This window comes from Psammomys obesus, unplaced genomic scaffold (genome assembly GCF_907164565.1).
Source record: "Psammomys obesus unplaced genomic scaffold, mPsaObe1.curated_primary_1811, whole genome shotgun sequence".
NCBI lineage: Eukaryota > Metazoa > Chordata > Mammalia > Rodentia > Muridae > Psammomys > Psammomys obesus.
Window position 1 is genome coordinate 2,189,486 of NW_026592509.1, and position 24,688 is coordinate 2,214,173.

General features: G+C 43.6%; 1 protein-coding gene across 1 annotated transcript; it reads left to right on the forward strand.

The window, feature by feature from the left end:
- Window positions 1-21,744: 21,744 nt before the first annotated feature.
- On the forward strand, window positions 21,745-24,677 carry CUNH19orf81 (chromosome unknown C19orf81 homolog). Its single transcript, XM_055613461.1, has 5 exons — window positions 21,745-21,754; window positions 22,515-22,587; window positions 22,730-22,850; window positions 23,806-23,939; window positions 24,465-24,677. Exons 1-5 carry the CDS (start codon window positions 21,745-21,747, stop codon window positions 24,658-24,660), a joined length of 534 nt encoding a protein of 177 aa, XP_055469436.1. The 3' UTR covers window positions 24,661-24,677.
- The last annotated feature ends 11 nt before the right edge of the window (window positions 24,678-24,688 follow it).

A 24,688-nucleotide genomic window follows, 5' to 3' on the forward strand; every position in this document is an offset into this window, starting at 1 on the left:
TACTCAGTTCTGTTCAGGCGGTTTGGTTGAGAGTGAGTTGAGAGGCAGTGCAGAGGAGTTGGGTTTGTGGCACTTCAGCTCGTGGGACTCAGAGGCAGGTTTACCAGGACAGTTGCACAGAGCGAGCTGCAAGGAGAGAACAAGCTAGATACAGGTGGAGACAGAACAAGCCAGAGAACGAGGAGTCCAAGACTAGAGCACATTGTCAAAGTTAGCACAAGGCCAGGCAGAGCAATTCATTCAGAAGCTGAGAGAGAAGCCGGATTGAATCAGTCAGCTTGGAAAGAAGTTTTTAGCCAGATAGTTTAGTTGAACTAGCCAGACAGAGTGCAGAAAGAGCTAGAAAGGGTGAGCTTATTCAGCAGTAAGTCTCGGAGGCTGAAAACATTCTAGGCCTAGGTTACATTATATGGAGGCTAGGAGCTTCCACGACTAGGCCAAGGTTAGCAGATGGAGGGAGTAAGCCTCTGAAATGACAATTAAATCAGGTGAATAGAAGATACTTTAACAGATCTTTGTGAGTTTGAGGCCAGCCTGGTCTAGAGAGAGAGTTCCAGCACAGCCAGGTGACACGAAGAAACATTGTTTGGGAGGGGAAAAAGGAAATAAAAGTAGAATGTGGACAGGTGTTAGAAAATGTTTCAGAAGGATTAAGAAGAAAATAAGAGAGGTGAGTGGGAGACAGAGGGTGATAGTGATGAAGAGAGATTCTGAAGAAGGAAGGGACAGCAGGCTGGAGGCTGAAGAGGTTCTGAGAACCTAAGAATGATCAGAATACAATATGCACATACATGAAATCACCAAAGAATAAATAAAACATATTCATGCATGTGTGTATATCTGATTCTATTTATTTATTTATTTATTTATTTATTTATTTATTTATTTATTTATTTATTTATTTATTTATTTTTAAGAGCTCAGGTTGAGTTCCAGACAGAGAGAGACGTGAGAGGAGTGAGTGAGAACTGATTTGGAGGACTGACAGTTGTTGTAGCTGCTTTTCTATCGCTGTGATAAAATGCTCTGACCAAAGGGAACTTTGGGGAGGAAAAAGTTTATCTGGCTCGTGCTTCCAAGGCAAGGCACAGCCCATCACTGAGGGAAACCAAGGCAGGAACCTGCAAGTAGGAACTACGGAGGAAAGTTTTGTTTTGTTTTGTTTGTTTGTTTGTTTTCTAGCTTGCTCGCAGACCCGTACATCTGCTTAGGTAGCTTTCTTCTAAATTCCAGGCCCACCTGCCTAGGGAATATTCCACCCACAGTGGGCTGGGTCCTGCACCAGCCATTAACAATCCAGAAGGCTCCTACAGATGTGCCCACAGGCCAATCTGAGCTAGGCAATTCCTCAAATGAGGCTTCTTTCAGATGACTGTAAGCAGTGTGGAGTTGCCAGTTAAAGCTAACCAGGACGGGGGACTTTCACTGAGCCCTTGTCACCGGCAAGAGATGAGGAAACTGACCTCAGAGACCGTCAGTGTAGTGGTTTGGATGAGATGTTGTTTCCCATCGTCTTGTGCTGGAGGGTCCTGCTGCTGAAGGTTGCAGCCTCCATGACCCTGCCTGTCCTCATTTGGAGGGTGTCCCTGAGCTAGATGCCTGGCTTGTTGTAGAAGTAGCCTCTGGGGCTGGAAAGATGGCTCGGTGGTTAAGAGTACTGGCTGCTCTTCCAAAGGTCCTGAGTTCAATTCCCAGCAACCACAGGGTGACTCACAACCATCTAGTGAGATCTGGTGCCCTCTGCTGGTGTGCAGGTGTACATGCAGGCAGAATACTATGTAAATAATAAATAAATATTTTTTAAAAAAGTAGCCTCTGACACAGCTTCCTCCTGAATGCCCTCCCCTGCTGCTCATGATAATTAGGTAGTATGCCCTTGCATGGGTGACAGGACCATGTTGATTTATATAAATGAAGAACGCTGTGAGCATCTATCAGAGTACCTCCTGGCTGCTTCCCTTTTCCTGTATGTTCCCCTCGCCCCTGGAATAAAGGTGATTGCCTCCCTGCAGCTGATCCTGTAAGTCCATCATATTCACAGCCTTCCTAGCCCTGCCATCCCCACTGTTCCTCCTGCCTTTGGGGGCTGGTGGCCAATGCCCCCCCTTTCCCGAGGAAAGAGGAGACTCACAGTCTTGGGCATTTAATACTTGATCCCCAGTTGGGGCAGTGTTTGGGCAGTTTAGGTGTGCCCTTGCTGGAGGAATTGTGTCTCTGAGGGCAGGCTCTGAGAGTCCAAAGACTTGGGCCATTCCCAGTTTGCTCTCTGCTTTGTGCTTGCAGGTAAGATGTGAGCTTCCAGCTTCCTGTTTCTGCAGCCTTGTCTGTTACCTGCTGCCACCATTGATTCTTATTCCTCTGGAACTATAAGGCCAAGTAAAAATTTTCTTTTATAAGTTGCCTTGTTCATGGCATCTTATCACAGCAACAGAAACGTAAGTAATGTTGGTGTTAGTTACTCAGCATTCCAGGCCGCCCTGTCTGGTTTGAGCCTGTATTCTCTTCTTTCCCACTCTGTAGTCTCACAAGGATTAGGAGGAACAAAGTCCACTGGGCTGAGGCTGCACTGTTAGACACAGTGGATCATTCATTTATTCATCACACATGCCTCAGGGCGGTGAAAATGAGAGCTTAGGTATTCTTGTGACCATGGTAGTCAAAGACACTCCTTGTTCTACAGAGATGGAATTGAAGGAGACAGCTGAATGAGAGAAAGGAAAGGGCCAGGCATTATGCTGTGCAGGCAATTCAACTGGCCTGCCTTTAGGGACCTTTAGGGTCCTGACAACATCCTATGTCGGTACCTGTGTCCTATGACATCATCTGGGCCAGGTACTTCAGGTATAACCAGCAGTCTGCCGCCCTCATGCTCTCTCTTGCTCCTGGCTGTTTCCATCTCTCTCCCCTTTCTCTGTCGGGGTGCCCCTTCCCCCCAATAAACTCTTTCATATAACATCTGTTGTGTGCATGGCATCATTTTTTAAATAAACACTAACACTGGGGAAGTGGCAGAAGAGTTGCCTTGTGTGCGCAGGGCTCTGTTCAAATCCTAGAGCCACATGCATTCGGGGGTGTACACACACACACATACACACACACACACACACTCAGGAGGAACGTTGGAAGCCATGGTCACGGAAGACTGGATGAGACAGCTGAATTATAGACTTTATTAAATTGTCAATAACAGCCAGACCTAGTGGGGCATGCCTTTAATTCAAGCACTTGAGACAGGGGCAGGCCAACTGTGAGTTGGAGGCCAGCCTACTCTACACAGGAAGTTCTGGGATACATAGTGAACACTGTCTTGAAAAACAAAACAAACAAAATAAAAAACAAAACTGAACAAAAAAACCCAAAAAAACCCAACCCCCTCCAAACCAAACCAAACAACCGAAAGCAGCTAAATTGACGGAAGTTTAGGTTTCTCAATTCCTAACAAGAAACTGAGAGCTTCAGGCACAGCTGGACCCAGCATCTACCCTTAGAGAAAGGGAATGAGACTCTTAGCTTTGGTTCTTGAGTCTGGACTGATCTGTAAACACAGCTCAAGAAGCAGTCAGGAGTGACAAGGTAACAAAGACCACCAGGGAAGGGAGAGTTGGGGTTCCAGCCTCAGGGCCAGTGACACATTCCTATCATTTCTGCCCCTGGAAGGCAAGGGACTGCTTGGGCGACAGAATGAGTTCGAGACCAGCCTCGGATATGCAGACAGACTGTCTCAAAACAAACAAACAAACAAACAAAAGAAATAAAATAAAAAGAGGGAGACAAAAACCACAAAGACAGAGCCTGGAGATGCATAGGAGAAACAGCTAAAGGTTATACAGCCTCCTTGCCCCACAGTTCTGGATTCACAAAGGATGGCCTACCAGTCATCTGCCAGCATAAGGCCTGCAGTCCGCACCCTCAATTCCACTTTTCCCACAGCCCTGCTCTCCGCTCGCGGCACCATGGCAACAAGGCCCTGCCTACTGTCCCCTCCCCCCTCAGAGAACTCAGTTTCTGTTTGTCTCCAGGTGTCTAGTCCGGGGTGCGCAGAGGGCAAGTGGGCACCGAGAGGGGAAGAGAGAAGGGCGGGGTGGGGGGGTGGAGGTAGAAGCAGCTATGGAAGAGGGTCTAAGGAATGGAACTGGGAGAAGGAGAAGAGGTTCAGAGAGGGTGACAAGGCTGGGGAGAGACTCTACAGAATGAAAAGGGGGCAATTAGGGGGGCTGGGGAGGTGCTGGGGAGGCTGAGGAGAAGGCTGGGGTGATGGAGAGAGAGATCAGTGAAGCGACATTTGGAAAAAATAAGGAGAGCAACTGGGGTATAGAGTTGGTAGGGAAGCAGATAGAAAGGTGGGGGGGTGAGAAGTGGGGGGTTGAGAACCGGGGTCAGGGATGGGGCAGGAGGAATAGAGAAAGAGAGACCAGGAGGGATGGAGAAAGAGAGGCCAGGAGACATGGAGAGACAGGGAAGGAAGCAGAGACGCAGGGAGACAAGGACTGGGGCGCACACCGAGTCCCTGAGGTTAGGGGTACACGCATGTCCTTATGGTCTCAGCCTTCCAGTTCCGTGCTTGTCACACGTGGTTTCAAAGCGCAAGAACCAAGAATCGAGAGAAAGGGCTGGAGTGTGTGGCCCACTGTAAGAAGCCCCGCCTATCTTCCTGGGCCTCCTCCGACCCACCTCTCCAGGATGCAACCAGAGGAGGAGCCACTCAGCACCGCTACCCTGACAACCCCGAGCTTGCACAGGGAGTCAGGTGAGCACGCCTAGTGGCCTGGCGAACTGGCATTCCTACACAGTTGGTCCTCGAGCCTCGAACTACATTTCCCATGAGGCCTTGCCCTCCCCTGGCTTGAGGCTACATTGCCCTAGGGGCTCTTGCTAGTCTCTTGGCGGTGTGGTAAGCCTTGCCAAACTACATCTCTCAGAGGATGTTGCAGTTCCCCTGCTTATACTGTGGGCTGATACTTTTCCCCAGAGGACCCCTTGCTGATATTCTGGAATCAAAACTACATTTCTCAGACAGCAGATCCCCCGCCAAGACTCTGGACTAGGAACTACATTTCTCACGGGACTCTGTTGATCCAGAACTACATTTCCCACCAGCCTCTGAAGTTACCGAGCTAATTAATAGTCTTTTAAAATGAAGCGCTGCAGCTATCCGAACACTATTTCTGGGCTCAAAACTACATTTCCCATGAGACACTGCAGTTCCCAGCTAATACTCTGCGTTTAGAATTTTATTTCCCATCACCCTCTGCAATTTCTTGACAAATAGCATTGGTTTACAAAGAATTTACCGTGAAATGTTTCAGTGTTCCCAGTTAATATTACTGGGCCCAGAACTGCAGTTCCTATGAACCTCCTGGGCCTCAACCACACCTCTGAGTCCACTCTCCTTCCCCTCATCCTCCCACCTACCACCCCCAGTAGTTTAACATCTTCCTGTTCTTCTCAGTCTCTGATTCTTATTTTCAGATGGCTCCACCACCAACCCAGATGCGGAAACTCTAGGCTCCAGTCTTCCACCCAGACCCACTCAGCTCCCCTACCTCTGTTATGCCCAGTTCATGAGACCCCCCAAAGACCACCAGGAATTGACTCCACTGCAAAACACATGAGGGTTTATATAATACAAACTCGAGACAGGGTTGCAAACCTTCCTGTGGAAGCAGGAGAGGAATGTTGGGAGGGGGCGTCTAGGGGAACAAGGTCTTTAAAGGGGAAGAACTGCAAGTGGCGGGTTACATGTTTTGTCATTACATGCTTCGGCATTACATGATTGGGTAAGAGAAACTGACTTTTGAAATGATTGGTTTACTTTAGGCACCAAGACCATAAACAGCTCTGACCTAGCCATTTGAGTGGGTTTCCTAGCAACTGTATCTCTAGTGGGCAGGAAAAGAATGCGGTAAAGCTAGTTCCTCTCTCCAGGTAGCTGGACATGTCTCTATCTGGCTGGCCTTTGTTCAGGCCTGTGCTCCAAACCCCAAACCAATACTCCCCCCAAAAAACAACAACAACAACAACAACCAGTTTTCAATTCTTTGGTCTCTCATTCCCCTCTTCCCATGATCATTTGAAAAACCAATCTTGGATCTTCTGGATATGACCCCTGGTATCCTACAGATTTACCTTTCCATAATGGGATCTGAGTACCATTAACTGTATCATTCCTGAGCATTCATGCAATTTAAAATACAAGGCCCAAAGGTAAAAGTGAATAGGGGTCCCATCAGGGTGGATATAGGGGTAGTAAGCCAAGGAGAACTATTAAACCAGGATTTAAACCATCCTCTGTAATCCTCTCTTGATAGAGTATCTCCAGGCTTTTTGTCCAGTTGCTGCTCCAGCTAAGCAGGTCCCCAAGATAATAGCTAATGTCAGGGACCCTTTGACCTCGAATTTCAGCCTGTTAGGTGGGATTATGGGCGGAGGTCTTTTCTTCTGAAGGTGCTTCAGTGCTGATCATTGGGTCGTTGACATGAAGGGGTTAGGAAAGCTGAAATGCCAGCCAAAGGCTGGGTAATGGGGTACTATCTAATTAGTGATCCAGTTGAAGAGACTTGGAGCCATCACACTGACTGGACTGGTTTACTTCAGCTTCCAGCAAGTCCAGATTACAGCTTGCAGTCCATAGCTGATCCCCAAATAGAGTCAACCAGGTGAAAATCTGCTGCGACAAATTCAGACTAGAGACAGAAGTTAAAATTTGTCTAGTAATTAGGGGAAAGTGAGGAATCCCAAGACCAAGGGAAAAATTCATCTGGGGTCTGTTTGGGCTACATCAGATTCAGGTCTTCTGACTTTTTGGTTTTCTGAAACTCATATGAATTTTACTTTATAAAAGGAAGTATATTAGCATCACCATTGTATTGAGATTTATACTTTAGAAAAAACAGGTAACAGGTGTCTACAAGACAGCAGGAGTAGACTCGTGCCATTAAGACCTAGTAAAAGCTATCTCATTTGGGTCAGATATTAGACAGATGTTTTTAGCATGATGAGAAGCACCTTTAAGTCTATATCCACAAGACAACCAAAAGGAAATTAAAATATTAAGCTTGTGACTGGATAATAAGCCATCAGTGCTCCATCAGCTTATCAAAACTCTATGTAACTCTGAACTTCTGAAATCTCATAACAACATAAGCAAAATAATATCAGAGAGGAGGGAGAAATCTGAAATATCTTCCATTTTTCAATGTGCCTTAAATTATTTTTTATATCATTACAACTTATATTCATATACCTCAAAATACCTACTTAGACCCTCCAATCTTTCTTGCATTTACCAACTTGAAACATTTTCTTAGACCTTTAAACAATACTTTTTAGATTTTCATAAGTTAAACTTTTATATCCTCAGACCTTACATATTCTTTACATTTTTTATGCAGTTATTCACCATAAGACATAGGCAATTAACATGAAGCCTGTGAACAAGGCAAACCACTTTGCCTTTCTAAATAAAAAAATCTAGTACCTAGTAGTTCTAACTAGCTAATGAATTGACCAGTGAATTAACAGTGGATCTAATTGTCTGCTCTTTAGCTGCAAAGCAACTATTAGCTTAGCTTAGCTGTCAATGTAATCAGAGACTTGAAAAGGATAAATTATAAGCTAAATATATGTACCTATCTATGTACCAATCAAAATGACAGTGACGACTAGTCAGTTCACCACCTAGGCAGTTGTCCCTGACTCCCATGCTCTTCTGGCATCATGAGCAGAGGTGGTCCAGTGACCAGGCACAGAAGATAAGAGACTGTTTCTGTGGAAAAAAAATAACATGAGAGATTGACCTCACCTCATCTTCAGCAACGTGAAACAATGACTCTCCTGGTGTTCACAGTTTTGTCCACAGGTTAGGCTGAGCCCTAGCAGTGGGCCAGTTGGGGAAGTCTTGCCCAGTGGTTAGCATACCACAATCCAGAGTCACAAATCTTCTTGCTTGGAGACCTTGGGGAGCTCTGCCAGGATTTTGGGACTCTCTGTCATAATAGGCTTACACATGTTAAAATGCCATATTCCACAGACCTCTGACAAACTTGAGAGCCAGCATATAAATTACTCTTTGTCTATCTTTATCATCTTTTCTAAATTGCATCCTATAAAACAGAATGCTATAATCTCTAATTCTGGCATATTCCTTAGATGAATGTTTTAAGACTATATGTATTTCAAGTAGATCTACATATGCAGACTTCATAGTTACCCATCCTAGGCTTAACCTTAAAAACATAAACAAAGAGACTAGGTAAAACTCAATCTTGTAACCAACTGCAGTCATTAGCATAACTTTAAATATATTTCTGAACTAAAATCAAAGCAAAACTTTCAATCAGATACAGTTCATAGAGGGGCTAGCAAATCTTGCTGATCCTACCATATTGCATTAAGACTGAACAGCAAAAAGCTTAAAGAACAAAAGTTTTACTTAGCACTAAACAGGGAACTGAACACAGCTGGCAGACCTCAACAAAGATGGCAGTAAAACCATGGGTCCACCTTCTTTATCTCTGAACCAACATGGCGGCAATCCAAAACATAGCCATTAGGTGTTGCTGCCTCCCATGGTATAGCAAGCACTGTGGAACATTTACAGTTTCCTGTAACCAAAAGTTCTAACATTGTAATCAAATAAGTTTTAGAACCAACTGTATAACAGAACAGTATAGAACAATTTTAACCTGTGCTTAAACTATTTTGGCCATACCAAACCTAGCAGCCAGAAAGAAATGGCATTAATCCATTCACTCAGGAGCTGGTGGTCAGGCATACACTTCAAGTCAGCCTGTAGACCTGCACAAACGAGGGCTGAATCACACATACAGCATATCACAAAAACACACCCCTAAATTTTATATATATGTATAATAATTATATATATATATATGTAAAATACCTGATAAACTTTAAAATGTTTCATAGCCTTAAGCACGTTTTTTTTAATCTATTTTTGCAATATCAAAATAAAGTACCCTTTTTAGGAGTGAAGTCATAAAACATAACCATAATTTTAAAAGTCAAAACCAAATTTTATCAGTGCAAACAATCCAATCTCTAAGACCAATACCAATTTAAAATGAGACTTGTCTTCTTAGTCTAAAAGGAAATAGGATGATAAACAAAATTCATTATGACTAAGAGGGTCTGTAAATTTTTTCTTTACCCTGACTCACACCACGTGGCAATTTCAAGATGGCAGAGTCACATCACATTGTATGGCAAGCCACATGGTTGCTATTTAAAAACATTTATGCTTCTATAGATCTTACAAACACATATACACACACACATATATATGTTCTCCAAAAAATTGAAAACTGTTATTTTTTTTTGGGGGGGAGGGATTGGTTTGGGGTTTGGAGCACAAACCTGAACAAAGGCCAGCCAGATAGAGACATGTCCAGCAACCTGGGGAGAGGAACTAGCTTTACTGCATTCTTTTCCTGCCCACTAGAGATATAGTTGCTAGGAAACCCACCCAAATGGCCAGGCCAGAGCTGTTTATGGTCTTGGTGCCTAAAGTAAACCAATCATTTCAAAAGTCAGTTTCTCTTACCCAATCATGTAATGCTGAAGCATGTAATGACAAAACATGTAACCCGCCACTTGCAGTTCTTCCCTTTAAAGACCTTGTTCCCCTAGACCCCCCCCCCCCCCCGCCGCATTCCTCTCCTGCTTCCACAGGAAGCAACCCGGGTTTGCAACCCGGTCTTGAGTTTGTGTTAAATAAACCTCATGTGTTTTATAGTGGAGTCAATTCCTGGTGGTCTTTGGGGTCTCATGAGCTGGGCATAACACCCCCAAACACAGCATCTTTGTCTTCTGTCTCTGGATCTTTTCTCTGTCCATAGTTCTTACTGTCTCCCTCAGGGACTTTCCTTCCCCATCATCAGTCTCTCTGTTCCATCTGGGCCCAACCTAGTTCCAGGGAGTTGCTCAAGTCAGCCCTAGGTTTACAGCTCCTTTCTGCACAGTTCACTCATTTCCCAAATCCTGAGTGGCATCCCAATAAGACTCTGGGTGGTTAGAAGTCACAGAAACTTACTCTGTAAGAATAGAAACAGCATTGTCCTACACAAAAAGCAGAGAGAGATTAAATTCGGTGACACCATTAGGGACCCAGTTTCTTTCATTTCCTGGAGTTTTGATTTGAGATAAATTTCCTTGGCATACCACGCAGCCTTGAATTGTTTACCTCATGGTCACAAAGTAGCTGCCGTAATTTCAGCCATCATTTCCAGAAGTCTTCACTCTTAGAGCCCCCTAGGTGCCCTCACCTCTCACCTCACTTGCAAACAGTTGTCCACCTCGTCCTACTTAGCAAGAGGATCAAGATGACATTTTTATTCTGCTCAGGGGTTTTCATCTCTAGCTGCACTTGCAGCCTATTTAACAAGAATCCTTGCCATTGTGACTCCAGCAGTCTTAGTTTTTAAAATCCTTACCAGGTGGTGCTGACAAACTGCAGTTGGAACATTTTGGTTTAAGCCTCATGAGTATTTCTGAGGTCCTGGACAAAGAACTATAAACCTCAAGATCTGCTCCCATGTGACCCACTAAAACTGTACCAACTTTTCTTGTCCCCCAGCTCTGAATAATGACATGGAGACATATTTACTTATAATAACTTTAAACCTTAGCTTACTGTTGTTCCCAAGTAGCTCTTATATCAATCTCTGTTCTGCCGTGTGGTTTTTATCTCTCCTCAGTTTCTTGTGTCTTATTTCCTCTCTGTCTCATAGGTGAATCTTTCACCCCTCTTGCTCTCCCAGACTTTTGTATCTCTGGAAGTCCCGCCTGTTCTCTCTTGCCTTTACTATAGGCCATTCAGCTCTTTATTCAACCAATCAGAAGGTGATGGAGAACAATATTTACAAAGTACTGAGGCAGGAGATATTTGACAATACCAAAGTCTGGTTTATTCTCAGCTCTCTGCTAGTACAGAAATTAATATTTGAACATACAAAGACAACCTTTACGAAGTACACAAAAACTCCAACAACACACTTCCTCTATCTAGACCCCAACCTCCGAAAGATCCCACAACCTTCAAAACAGTGTCCCCAACTGGGTATCATGTTCAAACACATGATCCAGTAGGGATATTTCACATCAAAACTATAAAACTTAGCAAATTCCTACAGTCTTTAAGTCCCACTGTGGGCCACACCTCCTCAGGAAATCATTCTGTGAATGCCCTGTGAAAGAATTTCTTTTCCACTTCTCCCAAACTGGGAATCCTCTGGAATAGGTTGGGTATCAGTTTTTGTCTAATACTTCTTTAAATTTGCTCTCTGTTGGTTTGAATAAAAATTAACCCCATTGGCTCATATACTTGAATGCTTATTCATTAAGGAGTGACACTACTTACAAGGATCAAGAGGTGTGGCCTTGTTGGGGTAGATGTGACCTTCTTGAAGTAAGTGTGTCACGAGGGGTGGGCTTTAAGGTTTAAGAAACCTAAGCTAGGCCCAGAGGTTTTTTCTCTTCTTGCTGCCTGCAGATCCACGTATAGATCTATCAGCCCCCTCTCTAGCACCTTGTTCGCCTGTGTGCACCTCTAATTCTAATGACAATGGGCTAAATTTCTAAACTGTAAGCCAATCTCAGTTAAATGATTTCTTTACGTGTGTTACTGTGGTCATGGTGTCTCTTCACAGCAATAGAACATTGTTGACTAAGATACCATTCTTATGCCATTTTGGCAAAGCATGTGGTACCTTTTCGCCCTTGTCCCCAAATATCTGCCTGTGACTAAATTGAAGAGTCTTTGGATTAATAGTTGAATTGGCAAAAGAGATGTAAATATAGCCTAGTATTGACTGTGTTAAATGGTTATTAGTAGTAATTATCATTTGTTTGTTTGTTTGTTTGTTTTTCAAGACAGGGTTTCTCTGTGTAGCCCTGGCTGTCCTGGAACTCACTCTGTAGACCAGGTTGGCCTGAAACTCAAAGAACCTCTTCCCTCTGCCTCCTGAGTGCTGGAATTAAAGGCATATTGCCACTATTTTCGAGGCCAGTAATCATTCTTATGCAGATATACAATGAAAAGAAACAAATTGGACAAAGAGAAATACAAAATTTATAGTTTAAGGAGAAAAGGAGCACCAGAAAGTATAATGGAGCTAAGTACAGTGCTCAAGGAAATAAAAAGATTAAAAACAAACAAACAAACAAACAACAACAACAAAACCAAAAACCTGATGCTAAATGGAACAAAGGGAAGGGTAAGCTCAGGGCAAAACGTCATAAAGTTAAACTTCCAACTTGTTAAACAGAATTAAAGGAAATCTTAAGTAGTGAAAGAAATCATCAATAACAGAAAACCAATGCAAATGTAATTGGCTGAGGGGGCCATGTTCCAGCCACAGCAAGCAGAAGAACCTGGCAGTTTTGGCCTGGAGGTTCTGGCTCTAGAGTCAAGGATACAAGAAAGGGTCTATGGAATCTTCCTCTGCAGCTACAAAAACAACTGCTGAGGTCAGGCTCGTGTAGGGGGTGTCCCTGCATGGAGGCTCAGAGAACCGTTGTGTGAAGCTATGAAGATGAAGCCTGGATTGTGTTGTGGACTCCAAGATGTTGCACATGCCAGAGCTGTGGGTTACCTGCAGAGGAAAGCTGCTAACAGGGAGTGAAAACAGCCCGAGAGAGAAATAGATTATGGTCCACAGAGCTGAAAGGAGTTGAGCTGAAGAGTGAGTAGTAATCAGACATGAAGATGCAGACTTGGAGCTTGTCTTTCTGGTTTTTGATCTTGCTTTGGCCCAGTATTTCCTCACTATCCTCCCCTCCAGAATAACAGTGTACATTCTGTGTTATGTATGTTAGAAATATGTTATTTGCTTTTTAATTTTTATTTTACAGGGAGTTACAGTTAAGAGATTGTCATGAGTCTCAGAAGAGACCTTGAACTTTGGACTTTTAAAGTTGAGATTGTGATATGGGGGCTTCTAAAGTTGGGCCAAATGCATTTCTGCATTATGATACAGCTATAAGCCTATGGAGCCAGGGAGTAGAATGTGGTAGCTTGAATAAAAATGGCCCCACTAGGCTCATATATTTGAAAGCTTAGTCACCAGGGAATGGATCTGTTTGAAAGGATTAGAAGGATTAGGAGGTGTGGCCTTATTGGAGGAAGTGTGCACTGGGTATAGGCTTCGAGGTATCAAAAGCCCAAGACAGGTCCAGTCTCTCTCAGCTTGTGGGTAATAATATAGCTCTCAGCTACTTCTTCAGAACCACTCTTGCTGGCTGCCATGCTCTCTGCCATGATGATAATAGACCAAGCTTCTGAAACTGTAAGAAAGTCCCCAATTAAATGCCCTCTTTTATAAGATTTACCTTGGTGTCTCCTCACAGCAATAGAGAACTGACTAGGACACTGGGGGACTCCAGGCAGGTACTATACTGCTGATCAACATGCCTAGCCTTTTGTTATTTAAAGCAGGGTCACAGTTTGTAACCTAGGAAAGACTTAAATTTTTTATCTCCTTGTGCATGTAGCCTTCTGAGTAGCTAGAATGACAGACTCTGGCCCCCGTGCCTGCTAATTTGTATGCCTGTGTGTGGTGCTAGGCAAAGCTATGAGAATGCTCTACCAAAGGATAATATGCTTTTATTAATTCATTGCTTAGTTATGGGGATTAGAAATGCTGTCATGGCTTAGAAATATCTAGTATGTGTTTAACATCACATTTCCTGAGAAATCATTCTCATTCTCCACAGATGGCTCTGAGGTTGCCATGCCGTCTTGTCCGAGTGACCAAATACACATTTCCAGGGCATAAATTTCCTTCTAAGTTATCAGGATAGAAATGCAGAGAGTTTTAATATGTAGAGTTACACCCTAGGCGAAGTTAAGACAATGGTTTAATGAACTCACGAATCAGAGATTTTGGGGATCAAATTTTACACAATATTGATACAGGAGTTTCCATGTTCAGAATGACAGTTTCCATGTCCAGACTGTAACCAGATCTGGGCACAGAAATCCGCATCCGAATACACAGCGCACCAGACCAACCTACAACATCTCCCCCTTTGGTCCACTAAAAGGCTCTTTCTCTTACAATAATGAACTATATACAAAAGAACAGTTACTAAATCTATCAGGTAAGAATTACATCCACAAAGTCCAGTTTATTTGTGTTTGGCAACTTAGGAGAAAGAACTCTACTAGCCACCATCTTGGTGAGGTTAGAGTACTGTACCCAAATTATTTTCTATCAAAACTTGTATTTATCAACCTAAAAATCTACATGGACCTAAAACTATCTTCTTAAAACATCTTCTTAAATCCTAAACAGCTTAAGCTTAATGTGAGACTATAACTTTCTAGTCTTCAACCCCATCAGAGACCTGAGAAGGAAAATATTACCTGAATAAACAGGAAGTGCAGAGCAAACAGCTTCCAGAATACAGAAGTGACAGAGACAGCTGGCTGCCTGGACAGTCAACCAAATTTCTCTGCAACATTGGGGCATCATTTCAGCCTCTGGCCCAGCATATGACAGACTTTTCGTGAAGCAAAAATTATGAAGGACTGCCTACCTTGTCTCATCTTTTCCATGTGTAGTTTGTCCAGCTTTGGACAGCATGCTATCTGTAGTTGAGGCAAGGGCAGTTTTTTTTTTTTTCTCCCAATGACTTGCTTGTCACATTGCCATGTTGCTTGCCATATACAGGTTCTTCAGTGTTCATCATCATCTCTGAAATAGGTTGGGGGTGCTGCCAGGAACTTATATGTCTTACCTCCAGAAGATCCTTTTATTAATAAAACATCTGTAAATGCCATATTTTGTTGATCTCTGAGGGTTTTGAAAACCACCTATCTATCTCTAGTACATCTGACTAGGCAAACATTGCTTGTTTCTAGTTGTTACTATCTATTCAAAGTAGGAAACCTATTTCTGTAATTAACTAACTAGTATCAAACTTGACCATGAGTTGGATTGACTGATTGATAACCTGCATTACTTAATTATTTTAAACAGTTTATAATAGCAGCTTTCAAAAGGACTAGATCTTTGCATTGCATTTTTAAATGGGGTGCACAGGTACAATACCTTATACAAGAGTTGAAACATAATATACATAGTATGTAACAAAAATAATTTTAAATTTGTACCAATATACAGTAATCTATATGAATGTAAAATATTTGAGACTAGTAGTTGCTCTTTAGTTTGAGAGTAGATTCAATAATCTACCTTTTTATACTATTATTCCTGTATCCTCCTTTTCTCTTTCTTCCCTTCTCTCCTTTTCCCTCCTTAACATTAGGTAAAAGAAAAAGAAGGATAGAGGAAAGAAAATGAAAGAGAGAAATCCCTGAGTCTAAGCTCCTATACCTTGTTTCCTTCCTGACAAAGACCATTCAACAACTTGCAAGCAACCCTCTTTTATCAATGACAAGCATCCATCACCCACAGAATGACCAAAAACCATCCACTTATTTTTTTTATTTTTTATGTTTTTTGGAAATTGGATGTCGTTTTCTTAAAATTGATTCCTGCTGTTTGGGGGTAATATTTTCTTTTGGGGGGTACCAAGAGAATTAGAATAATGGCCAAGTGTTAGGATAGTTAGCTTATCATTAGCTGTCCAGTCTCTGTGTGCTGGGAACATGCAGGGCTTAGCTGAAGTTTTGACTGGAACAATCTGTGAGGCTTAATCAAACAGGATGCTGGGATAAATACATCTCAGCATGTCAGCATCCTTGGGGGTTAATCTTTTCCAGGACGCTTTAACTTTATTGGGAGAGTCCATATCCTCCTTCCACAATGTAAACGTTTCCTTTAAAGTCCTGTTAGATCTCTCCATAACTGTTTGTCCTGTAGGATTGTAAGATATACCTGTAACATTTTCTATGTCATAATGTTTAAAAAATTGAATTCTAATGTGTGTATATATATATATATATGCATATGTTGAAGCATCATCAACCTGGAAAGGCATTTCTAGCCTACTCATCATATAAACAAACAAACAAACAAACAAACAAACAAATAAATGCGCAATCTCAGAATCATCCTTTTCAGAATTCAAGGCAAAAGCCCACTGGAATTTTGAATATGAATCGACGGTACGGTGCGCATTTTTCAATTTTCCAAAGTCTGTGAAATGAAACATATAAGCTATTGTATGACATTGCTCTAAGGTAACATTGAGCAGAATCTGTATTTTTAATTCAGCATGTAGACCTTCATCTATAATTGATAATATACAATCTGACCATGCTGGTTTAGAGCTGAAGCTTTTTTAAAACCTAGCATCTCTGTGGGCTTCCATTCTGTAATTTCTGTAAGCATTTGTGGATTTCTATCATCTGGAACTATGTTTTTTTTGCTATCACCGTAGACTCCAGACTGGAGTCTTCTGAAAATTCTTTATTGTGATTTAAAGAATCCTCTAATTCCTGTTCTATGGCCTCCATTTTAGCCTTTAATTTTTCACTTTTTTTCTTCTCTAAGTCTGCTTTCTTCCTATCTCTCTCAAACAGAATATATAAAATCATTACTGAACGTATAATTATTTCTAAGATGACAGTAAAAACAATTATTTAGGATCCACGTGCACTCTCTTCTATAGTGTTTTCCATTTTTTAATACTGAAAAATCTAAAAGTCTCTCTATCTCCTTTCTGTGGAGACTTTTCTTTATTATTTAAACTATATTTCTTTCTATGACTGTGCTTGCTTTATGTTCTTTAGCATCTATGCACCTTTGAAAACATTTCAATCTATTTTTCTTTTTCTCTTCTTTCCTTGGAGACTTTACTTTCTTCTTTCATTCTTCTTTTTTTTGGAGAATTTAATTTCTATATGTATTTATATCTATTTTACTGCCTTTTAATTTAATAGCTTTTTCTGTACTTTTTAAAAAAACTTCTCAATCTTTACATAGTTTATTCTTTTTATATTACTTAACTCTTTTTTTAAGGACTTCATTTTATTATTTTCAAATTCTTTCGGTCTTTTAAATGACCGTCTATATTCAGTTTCCTTTTTTTTTTTTTTTTTTTTTTTTTTTTGGTACCTTTTGGGTTACTTCCTGCAGGTAATGGAGTTTGGTTATACAAAGAACAAGCAGGGCATTCCTTATAATTTTCTTGGCTTGTAGCCAAGTGATAGAAAAATCTTTCTTCAACCCTTTGCCATTAACATGGTGTTTCTTATAAAATTCTAAAGCTGTCCGCACATTTCCTATAAAGAGCTGATCAATTTCATCATTACCTTGTGCTAGAGGGTCTGGTAGACCCCCACATATGGGATCTGTTATGTGTTTTCTACAATGGATGGTTTCTGATTCTGATTATTTGTTGTAGTTGAGTAAGTAGCAAAGTTAATTCTAAATTATCCAGAATAAGTTCTGGAATTTCTATATTAAAACAACTCCTTCTGCATGTTGAGAGGCAGTCACTATATTAAGATATCCAGGAAAATCTAATAATACCATACAGCTCTGATTTTTCAAATGAATCATAAGGTCTCTAAGATACTTCTTTTCCCCCCCTGATTTATAACCTGCCTTTCCTGACTTACTGCAACAGTAGAGAGTATAGGGGCAAGAAATTGGTGTCCATTTTACTATATGAGGGAGAATCCAATTGGTTCTTTTTTATAAATGGAAGTCTCTTGCTTTGTGGGTTATTTGTTGTTAATATCTCAAAAAACATTTACTGCAAGCTCTTTGCCAATGTTCATTTTCTGCCCATAATGAGGTAATTTGAGCATTAATAAAAGGTACTACAATTTCTGCTGGTTTATTCCTGCTAATTGATGGAGTCTCATTTTTTCTTTTCAGAATCAACTCAGAAACTTTTTCTGCATAGGTCTTTAATTTTTTTAATTTTGTTTATGTAGCAAAATATCCACTCTAAGATATTATCTTCTGCATAAGGATTCCTGTGGGAGAATGGGTAGAAGGCAAAATAACTAAAATACAGTGAAGCTTTGAATCCAAGTGATCCACATGTGCGTCCAGTGATTTTTTTTTTTTCTATCAGAGCCAATTCTCTCTCAGCCTCAGCTCATAATTTTCTGGGACTATGCAAGTTCTTATCACCTTGTAAGGTTTGAAATAAATTTCATAGCTCTTGAGTAGTTAATCCAATTATAAGCCTTAGCCAGCTAATATCTCCCAACATTTTTTGAAAATCATTAAGAGTTTATAATTGATCTCTCATGATTTGTACTTTCTGTGGTTGAATTTTTGTAAACCTATCTTATATCTGAGATAATTGATAGGATCTCCTCTTTGTTTTTTTTTTTTTCAGGAGCAATGTGTACTCCCCAACAAGACAAAATTCTCTTTACTTCATCAAACATTTTTTCTAAGGTGTCTGCAGCTGAATCTGCCGGTAAAATATCATCCATATAATCATAAAATATAGGTTGAGGAAACTGTTTGTGAATTATTTCTAATGGCTGTTGTATAAAATATTGACACACGGTGTAACTGTTTAACATTCCTTGTGTCGAGACCATCCACTGGTACCTTTTAATAGGTTGAGAGTTATTATAAGTAGCCATTGTGAAAGCAAATTTTTCTCTATCTTGCTCATGAAAGGTATAATGAAATCAATTTTAAATCAATTACTATAATAGGCCAGGCCTGAGGTAATAAAGAAGTTAAGGAGATTCTAGGTTGTAAGGAACCCATAGGCTAATGAGATCCAATATCAGCCTTATTTCTAATCCATTTATCTTTTGGAGCTGAATTTGTCTTTAGGGGCCTGATCACCATTTTGTATTCAGAATTAGCATTTTCAAAAGCCAAAGATTTGGTCAGTACTTGCCTAACTTCTGAATCTGATATCCTTCTATTTACAGCTGAAATCAATCTTTGTAAAAAGTCAATGAATACTTCTTTTGGAAGTATTCCTTTTGGACGGTGTATAATTTGAGTAAATGGTTAAGACGTTTTTCCTGTTTCTTCAGTCTTGTTCCAAGTACTTAAAGCATGTTCCAAGTATAACATAGTGCCAAGGTAGCATCATCACATTCAACCCTGCACTTGTACTTCAGCATACTAACCTTGACCTAGCAATAGATCTTGGGAAATATTCGTCCCTCTAGACATATTTCTGTGTTCTATCTTTTTAGTTTTTTTTCCCCACCATGATCACCATTGTAACTGAGGACCAGTTCTAATATTGCTTTTGTCATATCTTTCTAGTCTTGGGGGATAACTCTTTTTAATTGTTGCTTTGTTTTTGTTTTTCGAGTCAGGGTTTTTTCAGTGTAGCCTTGGCTGTCCTGGAACTCACTCTGTTACCAGGCTGGCCTCAAACTCACAGAGGTCCACCTGCCTCTGCCTCTCTGTGTGCTGGGATTAAAGGTGTGTGCCACCACTACCCAGCTGGATAACTTTATTTTTAATCACTCAAGAATTTAATATCTGCTTCACGAATGGTGAATGCATACCTTATAAAATTACAGCTTCCTTAAAAAATTTTAAATCTAGCATTTCTACAGGATGGCATCCAAATTCTTCATAACCTTGGCAGTGTCTATTGTCTGCTGATATTTGTCATAGAGTGACTGGATGAGCTAAAGTTGGTTTAATTTTATTATCTGGTAGTGTGATAGGATCTTGTCTTAATTCCTCTATCTCTGAGTATCTTTTCATTTTTATTTATAAGTCTTTCTAATTTTTCTTCTAAGGGTTGTCTCTTATCAATCCACTTTACATATTTTTGTGTCTTTAAAGTCTTTTTGTTTGGGAAGGCATAGAAAGCCAGTATGGCTATTAAGAATAAAATGACTCTGGGAGGCAGAGGTAGGCAGATCTCAGTGAGTTCAAGATGCCCTCTTCTAGCCTCTGGGCACTCACGTACACGTGGCACACACATACTCAGACACCTGTAAGAGTGAAAGCAAATAGTTCAATAACAAAGCACTTGTAACCCAGCACCGCACAGGCAGAGATGGGTAGATTAATTTACTCAAATTATACAAGGTCCAAAAGAAGCACTCAATACCTGGCCTGGCCTACTTGTCCAGCTCCAGCCCAGTGAGCAATTCTGTCCCAGAAGACAACGTGAACAGTGCCTTATGAACAACACGGGGGGTTGACCTCTGGCGTCCATACACATGTGTACATACACACAAGGACATGTACACACACACTTGAGCAAATGGGGCTGAGGCTGCCAAGAAACGTGGTGACAACTAATTGTAAAGTATTGTGGAATTAAGGTAATGAGTTACAGCAATTGTGTCTGTCTGGGGACTGAAGCGCAGAGTGTGCGTTCGTGAGAGAGATTCTGTGGTACTCTCAGGGAGGTCAGTCAGCTCCGAGATGGAGAAACACGTGAGGCGTGTGCAATAGTAGGAAAGTGCTGGCCGAGAATCCCAGTGAGGGACCGGGCCTGTCTCAGGTCTCAGGGGTGGAGCACCTGCCTCGCATTTTCTTTCATTATTCAGAGCTGCTTGGGGGGGGGGGGGGGGGGGGGGAGACGACGACATAGAAAGTCCATGTGTTTTATTTGGTATCCAAGTGGGGCATGTAAATCCAAGTTTAGGGCCTGAGAATAGTTCCAAAAAGTCCCGGATGGAAGGCAGGGAACAAGAACTCCTTGGAGCCAGACGGGCTTCCTGTTGACAGTCTCTGAGACAGGCATGGAGTGTGGAAGGCTGCTCCTCTAGAGGCCCTGCTGAGCGGCAAGGCTGGCTGCCACATGAGGAGTGGAGAAGCAGAGCCTCAGGGCACAGCGGCCACCATTTCTCCCCGAGTGCAACACTGGCGAGCTCTTCCTGACCCGGAGGGACTGCCAGCTGGTGGCCAGGGGCGAACCCGGCCTCTGAGCAGCTGGTGCAGTGACAGGTGGCATAAAACAGAGACACGCGGAGAGCCCCTGTGGCCACACAGACAAGCACGGCTTTGGCTTTGAGAGGCCCTCGCGCTGCTCAGCAGAGGTGTGGCTCACTCCGCAGCCCAGGAGAAACATTTTGCAAAGACCTCAGCCCAGCTCGGGTCCAACATGTCCCATGTCCGGTGCAGCTGCTGGCACCACCTTCCCAGAGCCAGGGCAAGTTGGGGCAGCTTGACATATGGGGAGCCAAGCGGGTGGAGACAGCAGCCAGCGCCCCATGCTAAACTGAGCCAAAAAGAAATCCAAGCCCAGACTGAAGAAACTAAAGATTCAAGCACAGAAAAACCCCTGAACAAGTACAGTACACGTAAAATTGTGCTTAGATGCTAAAAAAAGAAAAGGAACTGGATATAGACATAGCTAGCTAGCTAGATAGCTAGATAAATGGTTTGACAATAATGGGCATTTTTTAAAGAAAGAATTATGTAAAATCAAGAACAATAAGCCACATAAGAATGGGAAACACCATAACACGGGGCTTTAGGACCCTATTAAATAATATATTAGATGATTTAAAAATAGAGACAGAAAATGAAAAGATAAATGACTCTTCTCTCTTCTGCCTAGAAACATGGTAACATAAAGGAGGCAGACATTAATTGGTCTCAGAGAGAAATTTGTGGGATGCTTGAACTCTGTAAGACAAGTCATGGGCCCAGGATCCTTCTGCATTGTCTCAGCATATCCCAACACGGTTGAAGCCCATCTGGAGGAAGGAGCCAAACATCAAAGACAGTTTCCTTCCATCTGTCTGTCTGTCTGTCCTTTCTTTTCTTCCTCCACCTCTCCCTCCTCCCCACACTTTTCCTTTGAGGTCCAGGCTGACCCCACAGCCACTGTGTAGACCAGACTGCCTTTGCGCTTATGGCAAACGGTCTGTCATAGCCTTCCTAGAGCGGCAAGGAGAGGTGTGCGCGCTCCCACACCCGGAGGCAATCCTTTATGTAGATGACCCTACAGTTGTAGTGCTGATTCTCACTCACCCTGTTGGCGAGAACTCGGTGGCTAGGCCACCGGGGAGCTGGTCAGGAAGACACTCTTGTGCCTGTACAACTCTAAGGCCAAAGTGAAGAGTGAAACAGGCCATGTGTGCCAGTCACTAGCCAGGGGAAGGAGAGGCCCGTCTTCCTTTTCTTTTTAATTAATAAATTTTTTACTGATTACAGTTTATTCACTTTGTATCCCAGCTGTAGCCCCTCACTCCTTCCCTCCCTCCCTCATCTCCTCCCATGCTCCTCCCTAAGTACACTGATAGGGGAGGTCCTCCTCCTCTTCCCCCTGACCCTAGAGGCCCATCTTTCTAACGAGAAAGGCTGGCTAATGAGAAGGTTGGCAAGAAGAGAGTCACATGTAAGGAACCAGTTCCAACCAGTAGGCTGGAGTCTGGTATTAATCCTGGGGCACAGGGGTGTTTCATTTTGCTGCCCCCTTCAGGCTGAGAGCCTAGCCAGGAGTCCAGTTTCAAAGCCAGAGTGGTAGGGTGCACTATGTAGCTTCCAGATGGCGTCTCAGGGACTTGCCTCTGAGATGGAGCTTCCTGGGGTGGTGTGCACGCTGCTGGGTGATTCTCATCTGAAGAGAGCCGGGGCTTCGAAGGACCCTTGTCAGGTGACACTGGCTTCTCTTGTCAGTAGGAGCCATCCTTGTGGATCTGGAGTCTACAGAGGAGTCCATGGCTCGGAACCTGGTCAGGCCTGTCAAATCCTCGTGAGTACTCTGGGCCCCACGGCCTCTGACTCCAGCTCCTGCAGAGGTGACAGAAGCAGCCCCTGATTTCAGAGGTGCCTTGCCTTGCCTTGCCCCTCTCTGGCTCCCTCTCTCCCTCCCTCTCTCCCTTCCACACACACAGGAAGCAGTACCTGAGGCAGGTCATCTCAGAATATGAGGCACTGGATAGGGAGCTCCCGTGCATCCGAAAGTTCGCAGCACCACCCTCTACCCAGCCCCTCTGCCTCTGCATGGAGACTTCGGTGAGTGGCCATCGGCTCTCTGCACAGCTGAGGTGGCGAGAGGCTCGCCTGAGCAGAATTGGGTTAAGGTAGCATGGTGGCATGGATCTACTACTCAGCACTCCAGGGGCAAAGTCAGGAGGAGCAGGAGGACGAGGTCAGTCTGTTACACACTGAGTTCAAGGCTAGCCTGGGTTCTCTGAGCTCCTGTCCCAAACAGAGCAAATGTACACACACACACACACACTTACACACACACCTGCTGTGTACTAGGCACACGCCTTAAGGCACTCCACCCGATCTTTCTTTTCCTTGGTGCCTTTGAAGAAGGGACCCAAGTGTACCATCGTGCCACCCTGGGCACACAGATCTCCTTCCAGCTCAGAAGCTACACAGGTCTGGTTAGTACATGGGTGGAAGGAAGACACCTTGCAGCCCCTCCTGCAGACACCCCTAATGTCTAACAGGTGGAGGTCAGAGGACAGCTCAGTTCTCTCCTTCCACCTTTATGTGGGTGCGGGGGATTTCACTTGCCATCAGGATTGCAAAGCAAGCGCCTTTACCCACCAAAGCGTCAAGCCAGCGGGTCCTCAGGGATTTCATATGCTTGGACAACTGTTTTCCCCCTTTGTCACTGTGGCCAGTGATCAACACATCCTCTGAAACAGCTTCCTCTGACTCTTCTGAAGACTGCACTCCCTTAACAGGAGATCACAGACTCAAATAGAATCTCCCAGAACTCTAAGGCGCCATCCGTGGCTGGTCTCTGGGAGAGTTTTCCTGCAGGGTGGTGGGATTGTAATCAGTCTGGTTTTTGAGAATGATCTTGAGTGGCAGATGCCTTCGCACCTGAGACTCCTGTGTTCTCCCTTTGACAAGAATGACGGAACCCAGCGGGTCTGCAGGTGGAGTCTGGGCCAGGTTCCAACCTGGGAGATAAGGGTTGCGGGCTGAGGCTGTATGCACCCCCACGCAGGAGGATTTCACGCACTTGGAGGTGCTGGAGGCTCTGGAGGCCCAGCTGCCCGGGGCCATGGAGAGCGGGCGCTTGAGCAGTATCCGCTATGAGAATATGAATGTCATCTGCGGGACGGCGGGCCGACGGGACAGGTGAGCCCATGCATGGGCGTGGCCTAGGCCGAGCGGTTGACGGACAGAAACGGGAGGAGCGTAGTCTGGGAGAGTCAGCAAACCGAGCTGGGAGGCGGGGTGAGCGAGCTAGTGGGTGGGGTCAGAGTGATGAGGTGAGTGAGGGGTGGAATGAGAGCAACTGAAAGATCAGAGCCTACAGTGAGTTGGAGAGTTGGAGAAGGAGCGGGGCCTTAGGTGAGGTCACGGGGAGGGTGACAGTGAGGTATGAGGCCGAGAACCACCCAGAGGAACGGGTTGAGTGGCAATTTTGGCAGAATCAGAATTAAGATTTGGCATGGGGGAGGGCGGAGTTGAGTGCCATTTTGGGCAAAGTCAGAATGACACTGAGGGGCAGGTCCTATGCTGAGTGGCACCTCTAGTCGAGTAGGGTAAGGATGGCAGCGAGGGCGGGGCCGCACATTCACTGTGCGGAGAGAGAGAGACAGGGTTGCAGGCCCGCGGCGGCGGCCGCGAGCGAAGGCGGACGGGGCGAATCCCCCGCAGGTGGCTCATCACCGTCACAGACTTCCAGACGCGCTCTCGCCTGCTGCGCACGGGAATCAGCCTCCGCGGAATCGCTTACCCACTCGTGCGCCACGACGACCTGCTGCTGGGGGACTACCGCCTGCACCTGCGCCGCTCCCTGGTCCGACGGCGCATGCTCGAGGCTCTGGGGGCGGAACCGACCGAGGAAGATTGACGGGCGGCGGGGGCGGGTCCCAGATGCG

Bases quoted from the DNA above. Each gene is read 5' to 3' on its own strand.
- CUNH19orf81 (XM_055613461.1), top strand. The intron at 22,851-23,805 runs GTGAGTGGCCAT...ACCCCCACGCAG, and splicing joins GCCTCTGCATGGAGACTTCG to GAGGATTTCACGCACTTGGA. The intron at 23,940-24,464 runs GTGAGCCCATGC...AATCCCCCGCAG, and splicing joins ACGGCGGGCCGACGGGACAG to GTGGCTCATCACCGTCACAG.